General features: G+C 43.0%; 1 protein-coding gene across 1 annotated transcript in view; it reads left to right on the top strand.

Moving 5' to 3' along the window:
• The window catches only part of ELL (elongation factor for RNA polymerase II), a 150,989-nt gene that overhangs the window by 100,941 nt on the left and 25,173 nt on the right, over positions 1 to 24,875 (top strand). Inside the window, exons 5-6 of the mRNA XM_027853119.1 lie at positions 12,545 to 12,798; positions 18,951 to 19,075. Of these exons, the coding sequence (XP_027708920.1) occupies positions 12,545 to 12,798; positions 18,951 to 19,075 (379 nt within the window). The remainder of the gene's footprint in view (positions 1 to 12,544; positions 12,799 to 18,950; positions 19,076 to 24,875) is intronic.

Here is a 24,875-nt window from a genome sequence, read left to right as displayed (position 1 = left end):
AACCTGAAGCAGGCCTCAGGGGACTGAATCATGGGTAACTGTGGTAGTTTCCAGATTTCTCAACCCACAAATGCCAAAGACAACTTAGAAGGTCAGTAGGGAAAGTCTGCAACTGTGGTGAGAGAGAAGCTCCGTCCCAGCCCCAGTCCTGGCATGCCCTGGGGCAGTGGCTGCTTCTGGAGCTTCTGGCCTACAGACTGAGGGGGAATCAAATGGCTGATCAGAGGGGGATTGCAGGGATCTCTTTGCTGATGCTGAGGCAGGATTCTCTTGCTTTGCCCATGCTTGGATCTGCGTCACAGTTCTGGGTGGTGATCCTGAGGCAAGGAGGAGAGCTGGTGTGGTGGAGCTTGTAGTGGTGGTGAAGAGGGAATCCTCCTCACAGTTCCAAGGCAGAAAAGAGTGCTTGTGGTCACTCATAGACCAGAGCACAGGCCAGGAAAGGAGTAAACACCTTGCCCTTGATCATACCACCTTGGAAGAACTGAAAACTTACAGGTCCCTAGAAGTATCTCTGAGAACAGCTGCACAAAACCCCTGAAGCTTGGGACAGTACGTTGTCCACACTGGAAGCAGACTCCTACCTTAACGGAGAGTTTAAAACTCAAGTAATTGGCTGGGATCATGAGCAAACTGTGCAAAAAAAGTCAGACCATGGAATCTTTCTTTGATGACAAAGAAGATAAAAACATAACAACCAGAAGAAGACAACAGAGTCAAAGCTCCTGTATCCAGAGTCTCCAAGACATCAGTGTGTAGGATAGACTAGAGACTTGAATCAAGGAGACTAATTAGGAGACCTTTGCAATAGTCTCAAGACCAGGGTGGTGGATGTTTGAATAGAGAGAAGAGGTCGTGTTTGAGATATGTTGTAGAGATAGAAGCAGCAAGATTTGCCAGCTGATTCAATATGGGGGGTGAAGAAGTATGAGTCGTCAAAGATAACACTGAGAGAATGGGAGAGTGATGATGTCTTTGACAGGAATAGGGAAGATTAGAAGAGAAATGGGTTTGGTAGGGGGAGGGAAGAGAATGTTTTGGACATGTTGACTTTGAGTTGATTCTGGAACTTACCATTTGAAATGTCCAATAGACAATTGGTAAACTAGTGCTGAATATATCGATTTGTGACATTTGAGGAAAGACCATTTTATTTGGCTAAGAGTTACTTTTGGAGAAAGCAGTTTCAATTGAGTGAAGTCTCAAGCCAGATTGCAAAGGGTTGAGGAGTGAGAGGAGGAAGTGGAAGCGATGAGTTTTGGCAGCTTTTCTAGAAGAGATAGAGAATAAGAGTTTGAAGGGATAGTTGAGTCTGATGAAATTTTTTTTAAGGTGGAGGACACTTAGACATTTTTGAAGGCAGTAGGGAAACAAACAGTAGATAAGAGGTTGAACACAAGAGGAGAAGGATGGTGTGATTTGGGATCGAATATGTTGGAGAAGATGGGAACGAGGAGACACGTAGAGAGGTTGGCTGTGGCAAAGAGAAGGGCTACCTCCTTGTCAGAGACCAGGGGAAAGGAGGCAAAGGCAGGAGATGACGTTGGGGTTTGGAGATGAAGAAAAGGGGAAAAGGAGGAGCTTATGTTCAGAGCCCTCAGTTTTCTCAGACTTCAGAAGAAGGTGAGAGCATCATTTGAGAGGGGGAAAGTGTGGTTGTGGGTGGTTGTGGGAGATTGCAGGAGAGAAGCAACATGGACTTGCACCAGCTCTGCTGAGCAGCATCTGAGTAGGAGTGGAGGAGTCAGATGGAGGGTCGGATGCAGAGCTGAGGCTTGGGAGAACTTTGACAAGAGCCAACTCCAAGGTCAAGAGTAGAGAGGGAGGGAAGTGCAGTTAGAGCAAGGGTGATGACTGGAGGAATTAGGAGTCTCAGTGAGGACAAAGGGGTTTAAGAGGGTGAGGCAGAGGGAGAGATGGAATGATAGGAAGAGGTTATGGTCAGATAGATGAAGGATGGAATTTTTAATTAGGTAAGTGGAATTTACTTACTGTGTAATGAAGAGGACCAGTGTGAGACCATCCCTGTGTATGGCTTAAGTGGAGTAAAGGAGTAGGTTATTAGGCTTAAGGAAATGGAAAAATTGGGAGGTTAGGGAGTTTGAAGGTACATCAATGTGGATGTTGAAGGTCCCTAGTAAAAGGGAAGACATTGAGCTAGGTGCTGAACTCCTTGGAAAATATAAATAAAATATTTATAAAATGGGTATAAATAGGGTCCACCTGCGTACCTCATAAGATTCATGGGAAGATTAAATGAGAGAGTGGTATGAAACTTCTTTATAACCCAAGGGGAAAGAAACAAGCATTATAAAGCGTGTAATAATGTTTCAGGCACTATGCTAAGCACTTTACAAATATCTCACTTGAACTTAACAACCACCCTGTGAGGGAGATGCTATTATATTCTCCATTTTATAGTTGAGGTACCTGAGGCAGACAGAGGTTAAGTGACTTGCTCAAGGCCACACAGCTAGTAAATATCTAAATCCAATAGTAAATATCTAAGTCCAGATTTGAAGTGGGGTTTTCCTGATTCCAGACCCAGTGTTCTATCCATTGTACCACCGGTTGCCCTTAAGGTGTAAACTGTGAAGACACTATTTAAATGTGCTATATATTTTAGCTGATACAGAAGAAGAACTCTGGGGGTTCCAGTATATTATTCAAAGAGGAAAATAAATTGGAAAAGGGGCAGAAATGACACTCGTGGCTTTAGATATCTGTTGTGTAAAGTCTGGATAATGAACAAAGTGAACTTGAGATCTGAGTCCGTGGAGGGTGAAGGTAACTGATATTTCCAAACTAGAAAGTATCAGTCAGGCTATGAACCCAGGTCTTCTGACTCCAGGTGTGGCAGTTTAGAGGATCAGGTTAGTTAGACACGTTGCAGTAGTCTTGTGTGTCAGAAAGACTGACACTATGTGGGAATCCATGAAGCCTGAGGGAAGAAGCATTCTAGAGAGCATTTAGATGAGTGTGAAAGGAAGAGATCAGTTCCTTAAGCCTGGGAGTGCTCAGGCACAGAGGCTTTATGACCACTCATTAGGATTATCAAATCTTGGAGCTGGAAAGGGTCTCAGAGGTCGTGGCCGGTAAAACCCGTTCTGTAGTGGGAGTATCTTCTGCAGCATCCCTGACAAGTGGTCATTGAACCTCAGTTTAAATCAGTCAGTCAACAAGCATTTATTCAGCTCTTGGTATGTGTGAGGGAGGCCCTCTGCTATGATCTGGGAATACAGAGATCTCTAGTAATGAGGAAATTGTAATTTTCTGAGGCAACTATTCCACTTTTGAACAACCAAAATTAGTAGGAAGTTTTTTCTTTTTGCAGTTCAGTGTTGGCCACTGCTTCTGGGGTCAAGGAGTCAGGTCTTAAATCCTTGTCCACATGATTCAGATTTAGATTCTTGAGGGAGGTTTGAAACTCCCTTGCCATATTGGTCATACCCTTCTTTGGATGTGCTGCAGCATGTTAATGTCCAACTTAAAATATGGCCCTGGTGCATTCTGCAATACTCCAGATGTTATTTGATCAGGACAGAGTGCATATGGTAAGACCACATGCTCCTTTTAATGCTTTTAACACTAATGGCTGATCTATCACACTAGTGACTTGTGTCGACTTTGTAGTTCATTAAAATCCATGGGTCTTTTTCACATGTTACTCTTTTGATAGTTACATTTACCTCATCTTATTTGTGTAGTTGATTTTTTTTGTACCTAAGTTTTTAATACTTATTGCTGTTGTATTTTATCTGATTGGATTTGGCCCATTGTTCTAGCTTGTCATATTCTTTTTGGATCAAGTTCTGTCATCCAGCATGTTAGTTATTCCTTACATCTTACTCTTAATCTCCATTTGAGAATTATGCTAACCACATTGTCATCTGACCACTGGGCAGCTACTTTCATGAATTCATCATTATAGAGACTCCCTCCACTGGTATAGAATGTGACTTTTTTTGTTGTTGTTGTTGTTGCTTTTTTTTGGTGAGGCAGTCAGGGTTAAGTGACTTGCCCAGGTTCACACAGCTAGTAAGTGTCAAGTGTCTAAGGCCAGATTTGAAATCAGATCCTTCTGACTCCAAGGCCAGAGCTCTATCCATTGTGCTACCTAGCTGCCCCCTAGAATGTGCCTTTTCTCCTTCTCAGCTGGTCCTTTAGGCAGGAGTTGGATTACATAACCACGAAGGTACTTAGTAATTTTTAAAAACATTTCTATCGATCTCTTTTATCTTTTATCTCATCTTCATTTCCAAATGTCTCTCTCCCCATTGTATCTCTCCCATTCAGAGGTATCCCTTATAACAAAGAATATAAAAGAAGGGAGGGGAAAAACATTTTAGCAAAACCAACCTGTGCATCACCCAGCTTCAGCATTGTCCATGCTGTTCCCCATCCGGAGTCCTTCATCTCTACAAAGAAAGGAGAGAAGTTCACTGTCTCCTCGCTTTTTTGGTGGAGCCATATTGGGTCGTTATAATTACAGAGCGTGTCAGGGGTCTTGCTGTCGTTCTTTCCATTGATGCTACTGTGGTCGTGCGTATTGTTTTACTAGTTCTGCTTCTCCATATTCTTTGTATTCATTGTCACAGGAATGTTCCATTGCATTCATGCTATCCCTTCTGATTCTGATACTGTCAGATTTGTTTATTATGGAGGGCCAGTGTATTAGAGTGGAAAGAATGCTGGGCTGGGAGTCCATCTTTTGCTCCTTAATTTCACTCAGAGAGGTTTCATTTTATTTGAGAAACATCTGTTTACTGCTTTGGTTTAAATTATGTCTGTCTCAGAAGAGGCTAACTTTATCTACCTTTTTTGAACAAGAAGGTAGAGCAAAGGAAGGAGGGGCCAGAAATCAATAGACTCCAGAACAGTGGGCCCTTTTCCCAGCCCCATATCTTTAGGGACTTTTCAGATGTCAAGAAGAAAAACGTTTAACCAGGAAGGTCAAGTATCTCAGATGTTTATAAGCCAGCTGGTTTTTCTTCTCCCCAGTCACATGACCCATATATATTTCCTTTCCTCCCAGAGGCCATGATGAACAGAGTGGTGAGTTGCTAAATGTGAAACTGACCCTGGCTTATTGTTTTGTAAGCCAAACAGTGGAAGCTGAGAAGTCAGATAGTAATCAGGAAGGAAATGCATTGATTTCCTGTATGCTGGAAACTTTTTTGCTGTGTAGCTGTTTTGGGTTTAGAAAATGTGTCAATAAATTGGCAGAATTGTGAGAAAAGAGGCTTCAGAAAGTAGGAATGAAGGTATTAATTTAGAATAAAACCTTTCTAGAGCACCTCAAAGTTTATAAAGTGCTTTTGCTCCATAAGAATTCCATGGTGTAGACAAGTATTATTGTCCCCATTTTACAGAAAAGGCAACTGAGATGTAAGTGACTTGCCCAAAGTCACATGAATAGTAAGCATCATATCAAGGATTCACACCGAGATCTCCTGGTTCCACATTGTTCTACTTGACTATGTGCAAAAAAACATAATGGGATAGTGAAGAAAGTCCGGAGCCAAGGAGTCTTAAGACCTGGGCTCACATCCATCCTGTGACCAGGGAAGGAAGGAGTAAAGCATTTATTAAGCACCTGGTATGTGCCAAGCCTTGTGCTAAGCACTTGATAGACATCATCTCATTTGATAGGCAAGTCACTTAAGGTCTCTGAGTCTTCATTTCCTCATTTATAAAATGGAGGGAATCCCTGCAGTATCTCTCACAGGGTTACTCTGAGTCTCAGGCATGATAATGTATTTAAAGCCTTTCCAAACCTCAGAAGGCCATGGACCACAGTAGCATCAATGGAGGAGGATGGGGAGCTATGATTTCATCTTTTTGGAAATTCCCCCTACTGATAGACATCAGCAACTTGTCTGAAACTTATTCTGTCTCTTCAGTCTCTCCCTAACTACTTGCATCCTGCTACCTACAAACATGTCTCTGTCTCCTCCATCCTTAAAAATCCTTTACTTGCACCTGCTCCTCACTTGATCCTATCATTCCCACCTGACATACCTGTCCTTCCCTTCTCATCTGCACTAGATGCCTCCACTTCCTTTCCTCTCACCCTCTTCTTAACTCTCTGCCGTCTGCCTTCTGACCTCATCATTTAGCTGATACTGCCCTCTCCACAATTACCAGCGATCTCTTACTTACTCAATCTCATTTTTTTCCGCCGCATCCTTTTTTATCTTTCCACAACATTTAATACTGTGGATCACCTTCTCTGCTCTGTGAACTTTCATGACACTGCTCTCTCCTGATTCTCTTTCTAAATGTCTGACCATTGCACAGTCACCTTTTCTGATTCTTCATTCAACTGTGGGTATCTTCCAAGGTTCTGCCATGAACCCACAGCCTAATGGAGACTAACACAAAAATAACTAGAAGCATATCCACAGAGTAGATGAAGATGGAGGCACCAGCAGCTGGGGGCACAGGGAAGGGCATCCTCAAGAAAGGGGTACTTGAGCTTTGTCTTGAGGGAAGCCAGGGAAACAAAAGGATGGAGGTGAGGAGGCAGAGTGTTCCAAGAATGGGGGACAGCCAGTGCCAAGGCATGGAGTCAGAAAGATGGAGTATCATGTATAAAAATTTTATGTACAAAAATTAAGGACACTGGAAAGGCAGGAATGGGCTAGGTGATGAAGACCTTTAAATATCCAATAGAAGAGTTTATAGTTGATCTGGAATAGTGGGGAGTCCCTCGAGTTCAGTGAGTAGAGGGTGACCTGAGCTGTTGTTCTTTCCGTTGATGCTACTGTGGTCGTGCGTATTGTTTTACTAGTTCTGCTTCTCCATATTCTTCGTATTCATTGTCGCAGGAATGTTCCATTGCATTCATGCTATCCCTTCTGATTCTGATATTGTCAGATTTGTTTATTATGGAGGGCCAGTGTATTAGAGTGGAAAGAATGCTGGGCTGGGAGTCCATCTTTCACGCCTTAATTTCACTCAGAGAGGTTTCATTTTATTTGAGAAACATCTGTTTACTGCTTTGGTTTAAATTCTGTCTGTCTCTTTTCCTTTTGTCCTTTTTGTCCTTTTGCTTAGTGATCTTATCACCAGGAGTTCAGTTATTACCTCTCTGCAGATGATTCCTAGTCATATATATCATGCCCTGCTCTTAGGTGGAGCTCCAGTTCCATATCAATACTACCTTTTTGACATCTCAAACTGAATGTGCTATAGACACCTGAAACTCAACACGTCTCTTGTCAATAAGCATTTGTTAAGTGTCTGCTATGTGCCGGGCACTGTGCTAAGGGCTGTGGATACTAAGAAGGGCAAAAACACATCTACTTCCCTCTAGGAGCTCACATCCTAAAAGGGGACACATGATGAAAAAAAAAATCATACATATATACGTGTGTATATACATGGCATATAAAATATACATTGTAAATGAAAGATAATCTCAGAGGGAAGAAGGGACTAGCGGTTAAGGGATGGGTAGTGGGACTGGGAAAGGCTTCCTGTAGAAAGGAGTGTTTAAAGTGAATCTTTATCCAGAACAGCAGAACTAATTTTCTTTCCCCCAAAATTCTTCCTCCTGAATTTTCCTGTTCCTGACACTACCATCCTCCCATTTACCCAAGCTCAGAATGTTGGTGTCATCCTCCTCGCTCAGACTTACCCCACATATCTAGTTAGTGACTAAATCTGTCTCCATCTAGCTCACGGTATTTCTAGTTTACCTTCCTTTCTCACCACTTACACAACCACAACCCCAGTTTAGGCCCTAAACTGTTATAGTAGTCTTCTAACTGCTCCTCTGACCTTGAGTCCCTCCTCAAGCCAGACCATCCTTCTCATTTAGCTGCCAAAGTGATTTTTCTAAAACACAGATCTGCTCATGTCACCCTCTACTCACTGAACTCGAGGGACTCCCCACTATTCCAGATCAACTATAAACTCTTCTATTGGATATTTAAAGGTCTTCATCACCTAGCCCATTCCTGCCTTTCCAGTGTCCTTAATTTTTGTACATATAATTTTTATACATGATACTCCATCTTTCCGACTCCATGCCTTGGCACTGGCTGTCCCCCATTCTTGGAACACTCTGCCTCCTCACTTCCATCCCTTTGTTTCCCTGGCTTCCCTCAAGTACCCCCTTCTTGAGGATGCCCTTCCCTGTGCCCCCAGCTGCTGGTGCTTCCATCTTCATCTACTCTGTGGATATGCTTCTAGTTATTTTTGTGTTAGTCTCCATTAGGCTGTGAGTTCTTTGAAAGCAACAACTGTTTTTACTTTTACTTTTATCCTCAGCACATAGCCCAGTACCTGGACTATAGGAAGGGCTGATGAATGCTTGTTTGCTGTCCAGGGTACCACTGTCTTCTCAGTCCCTCAGGTGCACAGCATCTTCTTACTCTGGCTCACTTTGTAGAGCCAGTTTGTTGTCACCAAATCTTACAGTGACTCTTCTAGAGTTGCCTGGGGCCCTAAAAAGTTGAATAACTTGCCCAAAGACATCCACCTCGTTATGTGTCAAAGGTAGGATTTTAACCCAAGTCCTCCTGACCCAAGGGTGACCTTTAGCCACTATGTAGCTATTATCGTGCTACCTCCAGAACAAGACTTTCTAAGATCCCTTCTTTTCCCATAGACTTGCAGTATCTTAGTGTGGAAAGAAATCTTAGAAATCATTGAATCCATTTTGTTACATGATTCTGCTACGCTTACTGCTAGAAACTGAGTATGACAGCATGTAAAAGAAGATTGTTTGGGGTGTTAATGAAAAACAGTTAAGTAGATCAACTAAAACAGGAAACTTCTGGGCATGAGAAAGGAGAAAATAATGGGATTTTCTTAGTCACAAAAGTGTAAAGGTTACAATTCTCAACTTCCCTTTCTCAGAACTAACCGACAAAATGAGAAAAGCCCTGGCCCAGCACATCGCAGTGGTGTGTGTGATTAGCGTGAGAGTCCATACAGGGCAGTGCAGGGTGCTCTTCAGGGTTTGGCTGGCGCTTCCTGCTCTGGCCAGTCCTGTTTATAGACATGGAGTTTTCTCCAGGACCTATGGTGAGGGGGGAAGAAAGCAGCCCGAGAAGGAGCCTTGGGAAGCCAAGGACCTGCTGGGGGGAGACTGCTGAACTTTGGGAAGATCCAGGGACAGCCTGTCTGGTACCCTTTGGGAGCTTAAGGCCCAGAATATTTGCATGGATTTGTCTCGCCCTAAGAGAGCATCAGAGCAGGGGACTGCTGGGAAGAACAGGCCTTCTGAAATGCAAATGGCAGATTGCTCTTCACTAGTGTTAATGAGCTGCCTGGATGACTTGCTGTCTGTATTATACATGGGTCAAGATAACAAAGGTGATTTACGTTTATCTGGTGCTTTTGAGGATTACAGTGTGAAACACAGGTTTTCAGGCATTGGAAGGGGCCTCAACAACCATCTAGTTGACCTTACATATGAAAGGAATTCCTACTATAGATGACCAGTGACTGTCCAGCCTCTTCTTTACGTGATCCAGGGAGGGGGAGCCTACTTCGTCTGGGGACAACTCTGAATGTCAGGAAGTCCTTCTTGACATCAAGCCTAATTTGGCCTCTTTGCAACTTTTTCTATCAGCTCTGGTTCTGCTTTCTGGAACCAAACCGAAGCAGTCGAATCACTTTCCACATGACAGCCTTTCAAATCCTTGATCATTGCTGTCACACCTCTCTTGAAACTTCTCTTTCTTAGTAGTCAGTCAGTAAGCATTTATTAAGTGTCCACTATGTGGCAGGCACTGTGCTAAATGCTGGGAATTAAAAAGGAGCGAAAGATAGTCCCTGCCTTTGAGGAGTCTAAAATCTAATGGGGGAGATGATGCAGACAAGCTATATACTAGATAAATTGGAAATAATCAACAAAGGGAAGGCAAATGCTCCACCTTCCCAGTTCTCCCTGGACCCAAGGTTCCTTCAACACTGTGATTTCCCTCCTTTGGACACCCTCTAGTTGATCAAGGTCCTTCTCAAATGGTGATTCTTCAAACCAGAGACAGTGCCCACGGTCTTCCAGTGCTTGTTTGGACGTTCTTGGTTTTTAAGAGAGACTAGGATCTGACTTCAGTGATGGAAAGACTTAAAAGAAATAAACGTGGAATTAATTGCCAAGCTTCTGGGCCTTTGGTCTCCTTGGCTGAACTGGACCCTCCTCACCTGATCTCGGAAGCACTTGGTGTTTGTTGTGTGTGCTGATTCTCCTTTCCCTGGTAATTTACCAGTGTCTGTAGTCTGTGTCCCTTACTAGGTTCCTCCAGGGACTGTGTCTTAGTTATCATTGCCTCTCCTGTGGCAGCCCCAAGCATTGGACCCTGCCCACAGACGTGAAAGATTTATCCAGGAACAAAGGAGCAGCTTGACAACAGGCTGCACTCACGGCGCCAGAACGCCGGCTCTTTGTACTCAAGTGGAATCTGCCAGTCATATGAAAATGTTTATAGGCACATTGGAGTTGTCACAGAGACCACTTAGCGGTTCTTCTCCTTCCTTCCTTCCTCGTTGTCACCAAACTGCCAAAGATGGGGGCTGGAGATTTCTCTTACCATTGTTTTCGAACTCAAATTCTGTAAGGGACCTTTGGGGAAAGAAGTCAAGTCATAGAGTGATCTAATACAGGCATCCTAGAATCTTTGGGGAGCAGATTCGCATGATTCCAGAGGAGCTTCTTGTGTGTTTTTATATGTTCATCTGAAAAAGAAAAGATAATTTGAAAGAAAATAGGTAAGAAAGAACAAGGACTTCTGGACTTCAAAAGAAAATTTTGAGGTCACCTCGCCCAGCCCCTAGGTTATACAGATAAGGAAACTGAGGCTCAGAAGTACTAAAAGACTTGCCTAAGGTCAGACAGGAAGTTAAGGCGGTGGTTAGAGCCATAGGCCTGGAGTCTAGAAGAGCGGAGTTCAAATCTAGTCTCAGACACTTATAGGCTCTGGTCAAGTCACTTAACCTCTGTTTGTCTCAGTTTTCTCATCTATAAAATGGTGATAACAGTACCTACTTCACAAGGTTTTTGTGAGGATCAAATGAGATATTTGTAAAGTACTTAGCACAGTGTGTGGAAGATAATGGGCACTTAATAAATAATTATTTCCTACCCTTCTCCCTTAGTGATATCCAGGGTGGTCAAGACCATGGATCTTCTGATATCTGGGCCAGTGTTCTTTCCACTGTATTTCATTGCCTCCTTACTTAAGTAGGATTGTTCACAACATCATAGTTACTTGTTTAAATTTAAAATGGCCCTCACTTCAAAACTGCAATTTTGTTTAAACTACATTGGTCTTTATATTAGCTAGTAAGGTGGAAGAAATCAAACGTGCTTAATTCCCATTGTTCTGAGTAGAGCAACATCTGTGGGAGCAGCAGTTTGGCTGAAAGCAGCAGCTGGGGAACTTGGGAAACCCTTGAGGCTTCCTGACAAGTCATCTGGAGTTGTTCTGACACTTTTATTTACTCCTCTTTTTTCATGAAAGAAACACAACTTATCCCATAGGACAGGTGTAAAGCTGTTAAGTGAAGGTGGGGTGGGGCAGCAATCTCTGCTCTTAATAGTTACTGGAAATTTCATCTTGTTCCATTCAACAAACGCTGATCACTGTGTGTAATTTAGAGTGCTTGGCACCCAGGGAGGGGAAGAGGGGGGATTTGCTCTCCTTAGGTTCACATGAGGAAGTGACTAGGAGGCAGTTTAGACTTTCTGTTCTTGATGGGATTCCGGATTGCTCTGAGGTCAGATGAGGGAGAGATCACTTCCTGTTGGGAGATCTAGAAAAGCTTCATTAGGGAGGAATTGGAAAGAGGATGAGGGAAGACATAGATGGAACTTGGAAACTGATGGGATGTTTTGGTTTGTTAAGTAGTCCAAAATGATTCAGTTGTGGAGGCAGCTAGGTGGTGTAGTGGCTATATCCCTAGACTTGTGGTTAGGAAAACCTGAGTTCAAATTCATCCTCAGATACTTAATTGTGTGACCCTGGACATGTCACTTAACTTCTGCCTGCTTCAGTTTCCTCATCCATAAAGTGGGAGTAATAGCACCTACCTCACAGGGTGGTTGCGAGGATCAGATCAGTTAACATATGTCAGGGTGTTTTGTGAACCTTAGAAGTTCTCTATAAATGCTAACTATCACTATTATAGAACACAGTGGGGAGTAGCGTGAGATAAGGTGGAAAACGTTAGTGTGAGGGGTGTGTTTTGGCTGCATTTGTTGCTGATGGGTACGTGAGAAATTTCAAATGATGTATCTTTCTGCTAACACCATTTCTGTTTCTTATCTGAATGGTTGAAAAACTGTGGTATTTTTTTCAAGTGATCAAAACATTGCCTCTTCTTCCCTCAACTTCTAGACTCATGAGATTCAGAGTTGGGAGGGACTTTAGATCAGCTGACCCAGCTCCTCTACATTAATGATGAGAAAATCTGCACTAGTGGTAAAATAGCATTGTTGTTTGAATCCATGTCACCTGACCTCAAAGCCAGCGCTCTTTCAACTACCCACAAACGCCACTGAATTTAACTGAGTTTAATCTCATTTTAGGCAAAAAGGTTCAGTTCCGGAAGCCAGCCCCGGCCGCTGCAGACACTGTTCCCTCAAGGAAGCGCTCAACGCCAGTCAACGTTGCCAATGCCATCAAGAAGAGCAATAGTGGGATTTCTCAGCAACCCTTCAGAGACAGGGTCATTCATTTACTGGCACTTAAGCCTTACAGGAAACCCGAGCTGATCCTGAGGTTGCAAAAGGATGGCCTTTTGCAGCAGGACAAGGACATGCTGGACAGCCTCTTGCAGCAGGTGTGTGTTGTGTGGAGCAGGTCTGTCCAGTCTATGGATGGCTGTGGTATCACCTGACTTCTCTGAAAATGGCCTGGCTGGCCAGGTCTCACCATTTCATGTGACTGGGATAACAGACGAGCTTCTGGTTACAGTTAGTGTTGGCAGGAACGTTGTAGTTGGGATGGGATAGGGATGGTGGAACAGACTTTTCTCAGTGTTTCATCTCTGAGATCTGTAACTCACTTGAAAGTTCCATCGTTAGGGATTGAAACAGATTTAAGAAGTCAGTGTCTCTTTGGATTCATTAGGATCAGTATAAAGCAGGCTGGATGGTGATTCTTTCGTAGAATACTAACAAGACTCTTGTCGTATGTCCAGAATGCTTGTTAACTCCCACAGTTCAGAGGAAAGGCTGTCTGACAATTAGAGCTGCCTCCCTAGTTTGGCTGCTAAGGACTGTGAACATACTGTTTTCTGGCTTGAGGCCTGATGTTTAAGGCCCCCCACATACCCAGTGATGAGAAGAACAGTATTTGGGATGTATGTTATAGAATGGTATTCGTCCCACCTTTTATTTCCTGCCTTGGTCATTTCAGTTGAGGGTGGTGGTGGTTGTTTCAGCTTCCTACTCTTCCCTTCGATAAGATGTCCAGTTATTAAATTTCACATTTAACAGGGTTCCCCTTTTCCTGAACTTTAGTTTGCTTTGATGTGTACCGTGGTTATTTCCATTCTGTACTTCCCTTACAAGACTGTAACTCTTACAAAGGAAAGCACTTCTGTCAGCATCTTCCTGTCATTTCCAGTTGCCTTTTTTACTGCTCTGTGTACACGTCATTCCGTTGAGAATCTGGGAGACTGCGCTGCTTGGTGCAGAGCCTCAGAGGGGCTAAGCAATCTGTGACCACACATAAAGAGCATGGAAGAGACAGAATTTGAACCCAGATCCTTCTTCTTCTTGTGGCCTTTAAGAGATAGCCCAGGACAATATAAAGAGCATGGGTTCCCCAGTCACAAGACCTGGGCCCAAACCTTGCCGCTTATTATTACCTGAACTCTTCTGGGCCTCAGTTTCCTCATCTATAAAATGCAGCAGTTATACTAGTTGATAGCTTCAGTAGTTCTCGCCAGCTCTCAGTTTGTGATCCCAAGAGGCTCTTGAGAAGTTGGGAGTCACTTGCCACTTATTTTGTTACTGGCTCTATAGAAGTATGGCAGTGAAGGTGAAAGGACATTGGGTCAGGAATCAGAGGACCTGGGTTCAAATGTTAACTCCAGTGGACTCTGGGCTTCCTTTTAGTTCCAAACACTTCTCGTGCTGCTGCTGCTGCTGCTGTGTATAGAGCAGTTTGGTGGGAATCCAGAAATACAAAAGACACACTCCCTTATCTGATGGGTATGGTACATAATACTAATTAATTACTCTGATAGGAAATAGAATCTTAAGTAGACAAGAAAGAGACAGTACTGTTGGAGCTCTGATGTCAGGCTTGGGGAGAGGGGAAGAAGGGCTAGGGGGCATCTTTAAGGAGGGAGGAGCAGTGGGAGAAGGGGTGATGAGGCTCCTCACAGAGGAAAGGAGGACGGGAGGAAGGGATGGAGAGGACGTGGTAGAGGGGTGAAAAAAGGGAAGAAAGGCAGATGGTACCTATCATGGAGGGCAGTGACACGCACACACACACACACACACACACACACACTCTCACCCCCCCATCTACCTATACCGCACTTTTTTATCTGTTAATAGAAAATAATCTTTTAGCTAATTGGGCTTTAGTTGGTGAAATAAATCATCATTTTTTTAAAAAAATATGTTTTTATTTGGAACTTAACAAACACCAAATAAAATAATTTCTTACTTTTTTTTTGCTACTCTGTTGCAAGCACCTTTCTCTCACTGACTGCTCCAAAATTTAAAAAGAAAAAACCTTGTGACATGTCTAGTGAAACAAAACAAATCTAGCATTGGCTCAGGCTTGTTTTGTATCTTATGAAATATTCTTAAAATAAGAATTTAGTTGTTTAAGAATTGAAGGTATAGTTGCATAATATCTTCCATAGCCAAAAGGTATTTGTTGTGGTTATTTTCCAAGGAATCCCAAATCGTCATATCTGTAACACTTTCCTGAAAGGCAGATTTCTTACTTAGTCTTAGAAAAACATTGTAATAGACCAGCAATTGCATGTGTAAATATTTACATGATATCCATTTTCAAGGGTCTTATATATTTGGGAGTCAATACCACATTATTACCTTAAGTATCTAGCATCTTCTAAAAGATGTGGCAGAGAGGGAATGTCATAGAGATTCAGAAAAAAAGGGGCATCAGCGTGGGCTGTGATTGTCAGGGAAGGTTTTTTGGAATTGAGACTTAGAATCCTAGGATGTCTGAGCCTGAAAGGACTTGAGGACCTGGGTTGTCAGAGCTGGACATAATTCAGAGGTCCTCTCCGCTCCTTCCCGACTGTTCGACCCAGGATGAGGCCCTTACTTTTTCTGGGCTGGTGCCTCATTCTGTAACAGGAGGGGGTCAGACAACGTGATCCCTGAGCCCACTTCTCTTCTGGGTGAGAAAGTCGGGGCCACACTAGCAGAGCCGTGATGGGGTAGGGAGTGTGGAGGCCCTGTGCTGGTCACTGGAAGCTAAATACAAGCTGCCTCCTTGATCAGTGTCCCTTGAGCCTTGGCAGTCCTTAGAAGAATCTCTGAAAGGGATCACTCAGCATAGGAAAAACCTTGCTGGCTGGCTGACACTGAAGCAGCTACCTTTTTTGGGGCAATCGGGGTGAAGTGACTTGCCCAGGGTCACACAGCTAGGAAGTGTCAAGTGTTTGAGGCTGGATGTGGACTCAGGTCCTCCTGACTCCAGGGTGGAGCTCTATCTACTGGCCACCTAGCTGCCCCAAAGTGTCTACTTTTAAAAAACAAATGCAAGACCCTGACTCTGCTCTGTATCACCTTTCTGGTCTTGGTTGAATCACTTCTTTATTTGCAGCCTCAATTTCTTCTTCTCTTAAAATGAGGAAGTTATATTAGCACACTCATTTCTGAAGCCTGTTCCAGCTAGCATGCTGTGATTCCTATGACAGAGTAGTCACAGAATAGTAGTAGAATGTTGGAGATACAACAGAAAAAAAGTCCCTTTTGGACTGGGGAGTCTTTCTGTTACTGATTAAATTCTCAGTCTTGGGGTACCCCTGGCCTTTCTTTTTTCTCCACAATAGCTATTATGGCAGTACTTTGTTTGCTTTTGCATCAGCCAGAAAGGCAAATGCCTTCTACATTCTATGGTTGTGTCTTAGTCAACAACATCAAAATACTCAGTTAAGCAGAAATATCCCCCAAAGACTTCTATGCATTTGTTATTTATCTTTCCACAGATTCTCAGATTAATATCAGGGAGAAAGTGGGTCTTCTGAAATTGTGATCTCTTTTCTTATTGCTGCTGTGGTGGCCAGATCTGCCTGGACATTGGACAGCCTTGATTAGAAATGTTAACTTGTCTCTCCCAGAATATTTAATTTAAGATGCTTACTTGAATTCTGAACGGGACAGCCTTTTCTGCCCATAGGCCTCCACTCCAAGAAATTGTAGTGGGACAGAAGCTAGTCACTGAAAATGCGGGACATGTCCTTCAGAAACAGATGAGGCCCTTGCTGTGCTGTAGACATCTGGAGACTTTCGGGGACTCTTCCTTCCCATTGCCTTGTACAGGAACCTTAAGCCAACCATTTAACTTCTGTAGGTCTCAGTTTCTTCATCTTTATAATGTGTTACTTGCTTTGTGGAATTATGAGGAAAGTGTGTTATTAACTGAAACTCAGTAAGCATTGATTAAGCACCTGGTGTATGTACTAGGAACTATGCTAAGTACTGGGGATACAGAGAAAGGCAAAACACAGTCTCTGCTCTGCAGGTCTGACCATGTCCTCTCTACCCCACTCAGTAAATTCCAGTGGCTCCCTGTAGCCTCCAGGATCAAATATAGAATGCTCTTTCTGGCATTCAAAGCCCTTTATAACCTCGCTCCAGCCAACCTTTCCAGTCTTCTGTCCCCTCCCCAGCTTGTACTGTTGTTCAGTGACACTGGTCTCCTGGCTGTTGCATGAACAGGACCCTCCGTCTCTTGGCCCAGGCTTTTGGTCTGTGTCCCCCGTGCTTGGAACACGCTTCCTCCTGGCTTTGCTGGCTTCCTTTAAGTCCCAACTAAAATTCCATCTTCTACAGGAAGCCTTCCCCTACCCCTCTTAAGTCTGGTAGTGCCTTCTCTCTTTTAATTATTTTCTGTTTTTCTAGTAATAATAATAATAATAGCTAACATTTGAATAGTACTTACTACATGTCAGGTACTGTGCTAATCGCTTTGCAAATAATATTATCTTATTTGATCTTTTTTAACAGCCCTGGGTGATGGGTGCTGCTATTATCCCCATTTTACAGATGATAAAACTGAGGCAAACAGGCTAAGTGACTTGTCCAAGGATATACAGCTAGTGTGTGTCTGAGGCTAGATTTGAATTCAGGTCTTCTGACTCCATGCCCAGCACTCTGTGCACTGTGGTGCCACCTAATTACCACTTTGTCTTGAGGGTAGGAATTGTCTTTTGCTTTTTTTGCCCACCACACAGACATAATAGGCACTTAATAAATGTTTATCAAATGACTGAGTGCTCATGAGGTGCTCCCAGGCTAACAGGGGAGACAACATACAAAAAACTATATAGAAACAAGCTACATACAGGATAAGTTGGAAAAAAATCAACAGAGGGAAGAAAGATACAGATTAAGGGGATTGGAGAAAGCTTCTTGTAGAAGATGGAATTTTAACTGGGACGTGAATAAAGCCGGGGAAGACGAGAGGGAGAGCATTCCAGGCGTGGAAGACAGCCAGCAAGAATGCCCAAAGCCATGAGACAGGGGCTTGTATGAAGGGCGCTGAGAGGCCAGCATCACTGGATTGCCGTCTGTAGGGAGGTGGAGAGGGCAGAATACAGATTATGAAGGACTTTGAACACCAGAGTATATCTGTTTGATCCTGGAGGTGATAGGGAGCCACTGGAGTTTATTGAATCTGGGGGGTAGTGTGTGTGGTGTGGTGTGGTGAGAAATTCATTTTGGGAAAATTACCTTGGCAACTGAGTGGAGGATGGACCAAGGAGAGGCTTGAGACAGGACTACTCACCAGCAGGCAAGAGTCCAGGCTGATGACGGCCTGCACTAGAGTGGTGTCAGGGTCAGTAGAGAGAAGGGAGTATTTGAGAGATGTTACAAAGATAGCAAGGCTAGGATGTGTACTGGATGTGGGGGTGTTGAGGATGACGCCCTGGGTTGTGAGCCTGCATGGCTGGTGTTGTCTTCTACAGTAATAGGGAAGCTTCGAAAGAGAGGGGTTTGGGGAAAAGATCATCAGTATTGGGAAAAACTCATAGAAAGTTGGATTTTAGCTGGAACTTTGAAGGAAATCAAGTTGACCAGAAGGCAGAGATGAAGAGGAAGAGTATTCAGCTGTGAGGGACAGCAAGTGAACATGGGAGATGCCATGTCTTATGTGAAGAACACTGAGGAAGCCAGTGTCCCTGGATTCCAGAGTGTATGGGGGTGAGTAAGGTATAGAAAGCTTGGAAAGGGGTGGAGGGGACCAAGTTCGGAAGGAATTCGAGCATAAAGCCCAGAGGATTTTATATTTGGCCTAGAGGTAATAAGGGAGCCCACTGAGGTTTACTGAGTGTGGCATGGTTGCACCTGTGGTTAAGGAAGAGCACTTTGACAGCTGGGTGGAGGATGGACTGGAAGTAGGCAGACCAGCCAGCAGGCCTGTGTACCAGTGCCAGGTGTGAGGTGCTTGAACCTAGGTGGTGGCAGTGTCAGAGGACAGAAGGGGGTGTGTGTGAGAGCTGTTACAAAGGTAGAATTGACAGGAGCTGACCATTCATCGGATATGGATAATGGAGAGGAGGGTGTAGGAGAGAATGAGGAGTGGAGAGTGACATTGTAGAGGTTTCTCTAGGTGTTGTATGTCTCAGTATGGGCCTTACTTTCCTTTTCTAGAAAATGAGTTAGGTTGGGCTAGATGATCCCCAAGATTTTGTGATTTCCTATTGAAGTTTCCCCTCCTCCTTCCTCCCTCCTTGCCTCTCATTCATCTGACTGAGTGCTTCTGTTTTTCTAGGTTGCCAACTTGAGTGCCAAGGACAGCACATACACATTAAAAGATTGCATGTACAAGGATATTCAGAAGGACTGGCGTGGATACTCAGAAGGAGATCAGCAGTTACTAAAAAGAATTCTTGTTAGGTAACTCAAATAATGTGTCATCGTCTCTTGACTATGTAGGCTTACTCCTACCTCCTCAGCCCTCACAGAGCTGTCATGTGAACTGTGCCCTCACCAGATTCTGCATGTGCTCCTCAGTTACCTGCACCTTTGTGTGGAGCAGAATCTCAAATGCATAGGCCACGTGCTGGCTGTTTAAATGAGATTTGATTTAATTTAGATCTGAGGAGGTAGGCAAAATGCTGGCTTCAGAGGCCTGGGCCCAGGCTGTGATGTTTGTATTCATGTCAGAAGTCAACAGAAAGTTGCTGAGCCGGCAGAATTTGAGGGGGGGGGGGGGCACCTTCCATCGCTCCCTTGAGGGTGCTGCCCCTGCTACCTGCACAAAGGGGAAAAGAACTGCCTGAGGGTGTTAATGACCTGGGCATCTCCTGGACATAGCCAGCCCCATCAGTCTAAAATGATGGACGCTTACCATCCTCTTTAATCCCCTCCTTTGCATGAGCAGGTATATCTCTCTATTGCTAACAGTTCACAGAGGGATTTTCTTCCAAGCATCTACTGAGGTCATGAGTGTAAGTATTATTGTCCCCATTTTACCATCAAGGGGTTAGAGAAGGAAAATAATTTGGCAGCCTAGGAAACTGTTCAGAATACTTTGTTCCACTATTTCAGGCAGTAGTTGTTTCTAATGAAAGTTAATGGGTTGCTCAGGATGAACCCATTTCTTTGGGTCCTCTATTAAGCAAATATAGTGTTTGCTGCTGCTGTTTTAGAGCAGGAAGGATGAGATCTTTGTTTATCATTCCTTGTGAATTTTTACATTTTCTGGTTAAATTCTGTTCAGCCCTACTGAAAGCTGACTTGGAATCAAGTTTTTTTTGTGTATGTAAGGAATAGTTGGCAGGGATATTCAGTATGGATAGTTCTCGCTCTATGTAAGTGGACCTTTTGTAATGTTGAATTTGCCTGAAAGGGAGGCAGGAAAAGTGCTGGCACATGGTACAAGAATGTGGGTGGGACTGGGGACCGAGAAGCAAGAGCACTTAGGGGCTTGGCCAGAACCAAGAGGAAGAACCCATAGTAGGCAGACATGTTGGGGCTGAACATGGACACAGACAGGAGAAGGTGGAGGACCTGTGGGGCCTGGAGACAAACACAGAGGGAAGATGGATGTGAAGGTAGGTGGGTAGGTTTCCTCTCTCCTACCTGGAGGTGTCAAGCCAGGATCCAGTGGTGATGATGGTCTTTCCCCAGGTCCATTCTTCTGCTTTAACTTGGAAGGTTTGGGGGGTTTTTTTTGTTTGTTTGTTTGGTTTTTGGTGGGGGGTTGAGAGGCCATGAAGTGGTGAGCCAAGGGGAAGAAGTGAGGATAGAGAGCATAGTACTGTATAGTAAAGTGTTTATGTAGGTGGTTTTTTTTTTTTTGGAATGCAGATTTCTTTCAGAATTCCTTATGTAAAGGTGAATATATGTAATGGACTTTGCATAAAGTGAGAACTATATATTTGTAAATATCTGCGTGTGTACCTCCCCCCCAACACACACACACACACACACACACACACAGCCATGAAGAGGAGCTAGGTAGAGGGGGATCCCTGGTTTAGAAGACATAGATTTGACTTCCATACTTACTGAATATGTAACCTTGGATAAGTCACATGCCTTATTTAAGCTTCACTTTTCCCATTTGTAGAATGCAGAATTATCCCATTGAGTTGTTGTAAGGTTTAAATGAGATCTATGGGAAAATGCTTTGTAAACCGTATAATGCATTTGTGGTCAGTTTTCTCATTTTGAAGCTTCTGGTGGCTCAGGGGACAGAGCACCACGCCTGATCAGCCTCAGACACTCACTATCTTTGGGATCCTGAGCAAGCCCTTTAACTGCTATCTGCCTCAGTTTCCTCACCTGCCAAATGGGGATAATAACAGCAGCTCCTTCCCAGGATTGTTGTCAAGATCAGATGAGAAAATAATTATAAAAAAGCATGTAGCACTATATCTGACACAGAGTAGGCCCACTGTAAGTGCTTATTCCCTCCCTCCCCTCCCTCTTTTACTTTCTTAGTAGACTTTTGACAGTCATGCATCTTTTGACTTCCCTGAGATGTTTAAGTGAGCTTTCTCAAATGGTATGACATTGACTGGTTTTTTTAAATAGGAGTAAAATGGCCCAGCAGAACCAGAACTTGGAGTAGCCTCTCTTATTCAAACAAGACCAAGGCCTCACTTTGCCATTGTTTCCATCTGAATTCTGGATCACAAGGCAGATCATTTATTTAGACTTTTGCTTTGTTACCAAATTGGGGGAAGGGTTTGTCAGTTTGCAAGTGATAGGGAACAGTGGGCAGGACAGGAAAGCAAGTTTTGGTTCATTCTGAGAAAGTAGTTCTTAACAAACTGCTGTCCTAAAGAGGGGCCAGGAGAAAGGGCCCAGAAACAACCTGGATGACTGACTGCTGTGGAGGTGTAAATAAGAGATCCACTAGACTGAGAGTATGCAGAGGCCTGGGCTGTGGATGCAACAGTTTCCTCAGGTTTTCTTTCTTTTTTCTTTTTTCTGCTTTTTAAATTAAATTAAAATTTTTCCCTTGATAATTTATTTATTTTTAGTTTTCAAACATTCACTTCCATAAGATTTTGAGTTTTAAATTTTCTCCCCCTTCCACTCCCCCCACCCCAAGATGGCATGCGTTCTGATATAGTCTCTACTTATAAGCATATTTTCTTATTAGTCATGATGTAAAGAGCAATTAGAACTAATGGGAGGAACCACAAGAATGAAGCTATAAAACAAAACAAGAAAGGAAAAAGAGAGCAAATAGTATGTTTCCATCTGCATTCAGGCTCCATAGTTCTTTCTCTGAATGTGGATAGCAGTTTCCATTGTGAGTGTTTTGGAGTTGTCTTAGATCCTTGCATTGCTGAGAAGAGACAAGTCTATCAAAGTTAGTCATCACACATTGTGGCTGTTACTGTGTACAGTGTTCTCCCGGTTCTGCTCATTTCACTCTGCATCAGTTCATATAAGTCTTTCCAGGTTTTTCTGAGAGCATCCTGCTCATCATTTCTTATAGCAGAATAGTATTCCATTACATTCATATATCACAACTTGTTCAGCCATTCCCCAGTTGATGGGTATCCCCTCAATTTTCAGTTCTTTGCCACCACAAAAAGAGCTGCTATAAATATTTTTGTACATGTGGGTTCTTTTCCCATTTTTATGATCTCTTTTGGATACAGACCTAGAAGTGCTATTGCTGGGTCAAAGGATATGCACAATTTTATAGCCCTCTGCGCATAGTTCCAAATGGCTCTTCAAAATGGTTGGATCACTTCACAAGTCCACCCACAATGCATTAATGTTCCAGTTTCCCCACATTTTCTCCATAATTTATCATTTTCCTATTTTGTCATGTTAGCGAATTGATAGGTGTGATGTGGTACCTCAGAGTCATTTTGATTTGCATTTCTCTAATCAATAGTGATTTAGAGCATTTTTTCACATGAGTATAGATAGCTTTAGTTTCTTCCTCTGAAAACTGCCTGTTCATATCCTTTGACCGTTTATCAATTGGGGAATGACTTGTATTCTTATAAATTTGACTCAGTTCTCTATATATTTTAGAAATGAGGCCTTCATCAGAGACACTGGTTATAAAAATTCTTTCCCAGTTTTCTGTTTTCCTCCTCATCTTGTATGCATTGGTTTTGTGTGTGCCTCTGGCTTTCTTTACAAAGGATCCCACTCTGTTGCAAAGCTTCCCTCTGGTTACAAAATACCTGAGACTTGTGCCCAAGAACTTCAGACAAGTGTAGTCAGTGCAAAGGCTTCTGGGAATCTGCAGCCACAAGGGCAGTATTTTCTCTCTCAGTCCCGGCAAGAACCAATTTAAAGTGTCTGTGTTAGACAGGTGGAAATTTGACTTTTTACTTTCTCCAGGCTTACTTTTCTCGTGATTTTTGGCCAACTCAGAATGCTGTTCTTTGTATTTGAACAATTTCCATGATCTGAAAGTACAGTTTGGCTGAGAGATGAGACACTGTTATAGACCAGCGTCATTTGCAGTGTTAGAGTCTCTTTGGCAATCCTTAGGAAAATGAAAACTGGGCTGTTGTAACTAATTTAAACATAGCCAGTGCCTTGAATTATAACCTAACTGGAAAATTACAGCTGTCCACACAGTCTGTCTGGTTTAAAAAAAAAGAAGTTGATTCTTCTATGTTTACTTTGTCATCTGAAATCATGGCGTTTACTTAGGGCAATAAACCCAAAATAGGACCCTGAAAAGATATCTTTCTGCTGTGCAAATACAGACTTGCTTCAGAAGTGGAGAAAGGGGCTTCATTGCTCTTCCTGAAGCTGAGCTATTCATCTAGTGATTTCTAGGTCCTTGCTGCAAAGCCCTTTTTCCATGTTTCAGAGCCATCCGTATACAGATTGAGTACCAGAGCTGGAAGCAACTTTGTTGACATTTAGTCTCGCCCCTTCATTTTACGGGTGATAGAACAGGCTGAAGTGAAGCCACTTGTAGATCACTAGAAAAAAACCCAACACCCTTTTATTCTGCCGCATTGCCTCTCTTATGCCTGCTGCTCTTACTTCTTAAGGAAGCATAGGAAAGCGAGTAGAGTGCTAGGCTTGAGTCAGGGAGCTTTAGATTTGAATCTAGCATCAGACTCATCATCCATAAAATGGATAGACCAATACCTCTAGCACCTAACCTCAGGCAATGAGGATCTTATGATGAGATGATGTATATAAAGCTTATAAACCCTTAAAGCTCTATTTGAAAGTATTTAAATATTACATTTAAATTCAAAATTAAATAAAATTTAAATATTAAATATTTAAAGTACATTATTATAGGAGTAATAGCATTATGTTAAGAATTTGTATTCCTAATGTAGCACAGGGGTGTGCACCCTTCCTTTTGTCTAGTCTGTCATTACCTTTTTGGGCACTCCCAGGACTAAGATCAATTGTTATAAAGTGACTTATTCTTTTCTTTGATTTTTCTTTTACATAGTCTCATAGACTATGATATATTGTAGAGATGGAAATGAGCTTAGGAGCCATCTAATCTAAGCTCTCAATTTTACCAAAGAGGCACCTGATACTTAGACAGAATATCTGAGGAGAGTGCCGCGTATTGTCAGCCATGAGGAGAGGTTGACAAACCACCATCCGGGGTAGAGTTGGCCAGACAGGAAGTTAAGCCATCATGGGAAGAATAAACTCTGTACTGGTGGTACTCAAAAAGAAAAATAACAGAAGATAAAGAAGAAATTAAGAGAAGCATAGAAAGGCCTCCAGTACATCAGGTTGATTCCCTGTGAAGGGATTTATGCAATGATGTGGACAAAAAGGCTGCAAGTTTGACAAGCCATGGGCAGATTTTCATTGGTACAGTGGAAAATGAGTCAGATCATCCATTTAGCTCCATTGAAGTGCAGAGTCAGAGCTGGCAGGCCTTAGGGACATGGAATGTTAGAACCAGGAGAAACTTCCTTGGAGAGAGATTAGAGGCTTTGTCACTTGTTGTGGTAAGATGCATGTCTGGTATTGGTCATCGATATTACTAACTTAAAAACTTTTCTGTGTGCATCCTGTAATTTGAAGAAATCATTTGTAGAAATCATTGTAATGATTAACGGATTTTTTTCCCCCCACATGGTGGTTTCGGCAGATCAAGGAAGTCTTTCCATATGGTTAGAATGATGGGAGAAGAGAACTAACCTGTCCGCCTGTCATTGGATCTTCTCCTTTAAAGATCCCTCCATGATCTTTCATTAAAAAGCCCAGAGATTTAAAC

This window comes from Vombatus ursinus, unplaced genomic scaffold, assembly GCF_900497805.2.
Source record: "Vombatus ursinus unplaced genomic scaffold, bare-nosed wombat genome assembly UNPS02009918.1, whole genome shotgun sequence".
Taxonomy (NCBI): domain Eukaryota; kingdom Metazoa; phylum Chordata; class Mammalia; order Diprotodontia; family Vombatidae; genus Vombatus; species Vombatus ursinus.
Note: the sequence above shows the minus strand (reverse complement) of the source record. Positions and strands in the feature narration are given on the sequence as shown.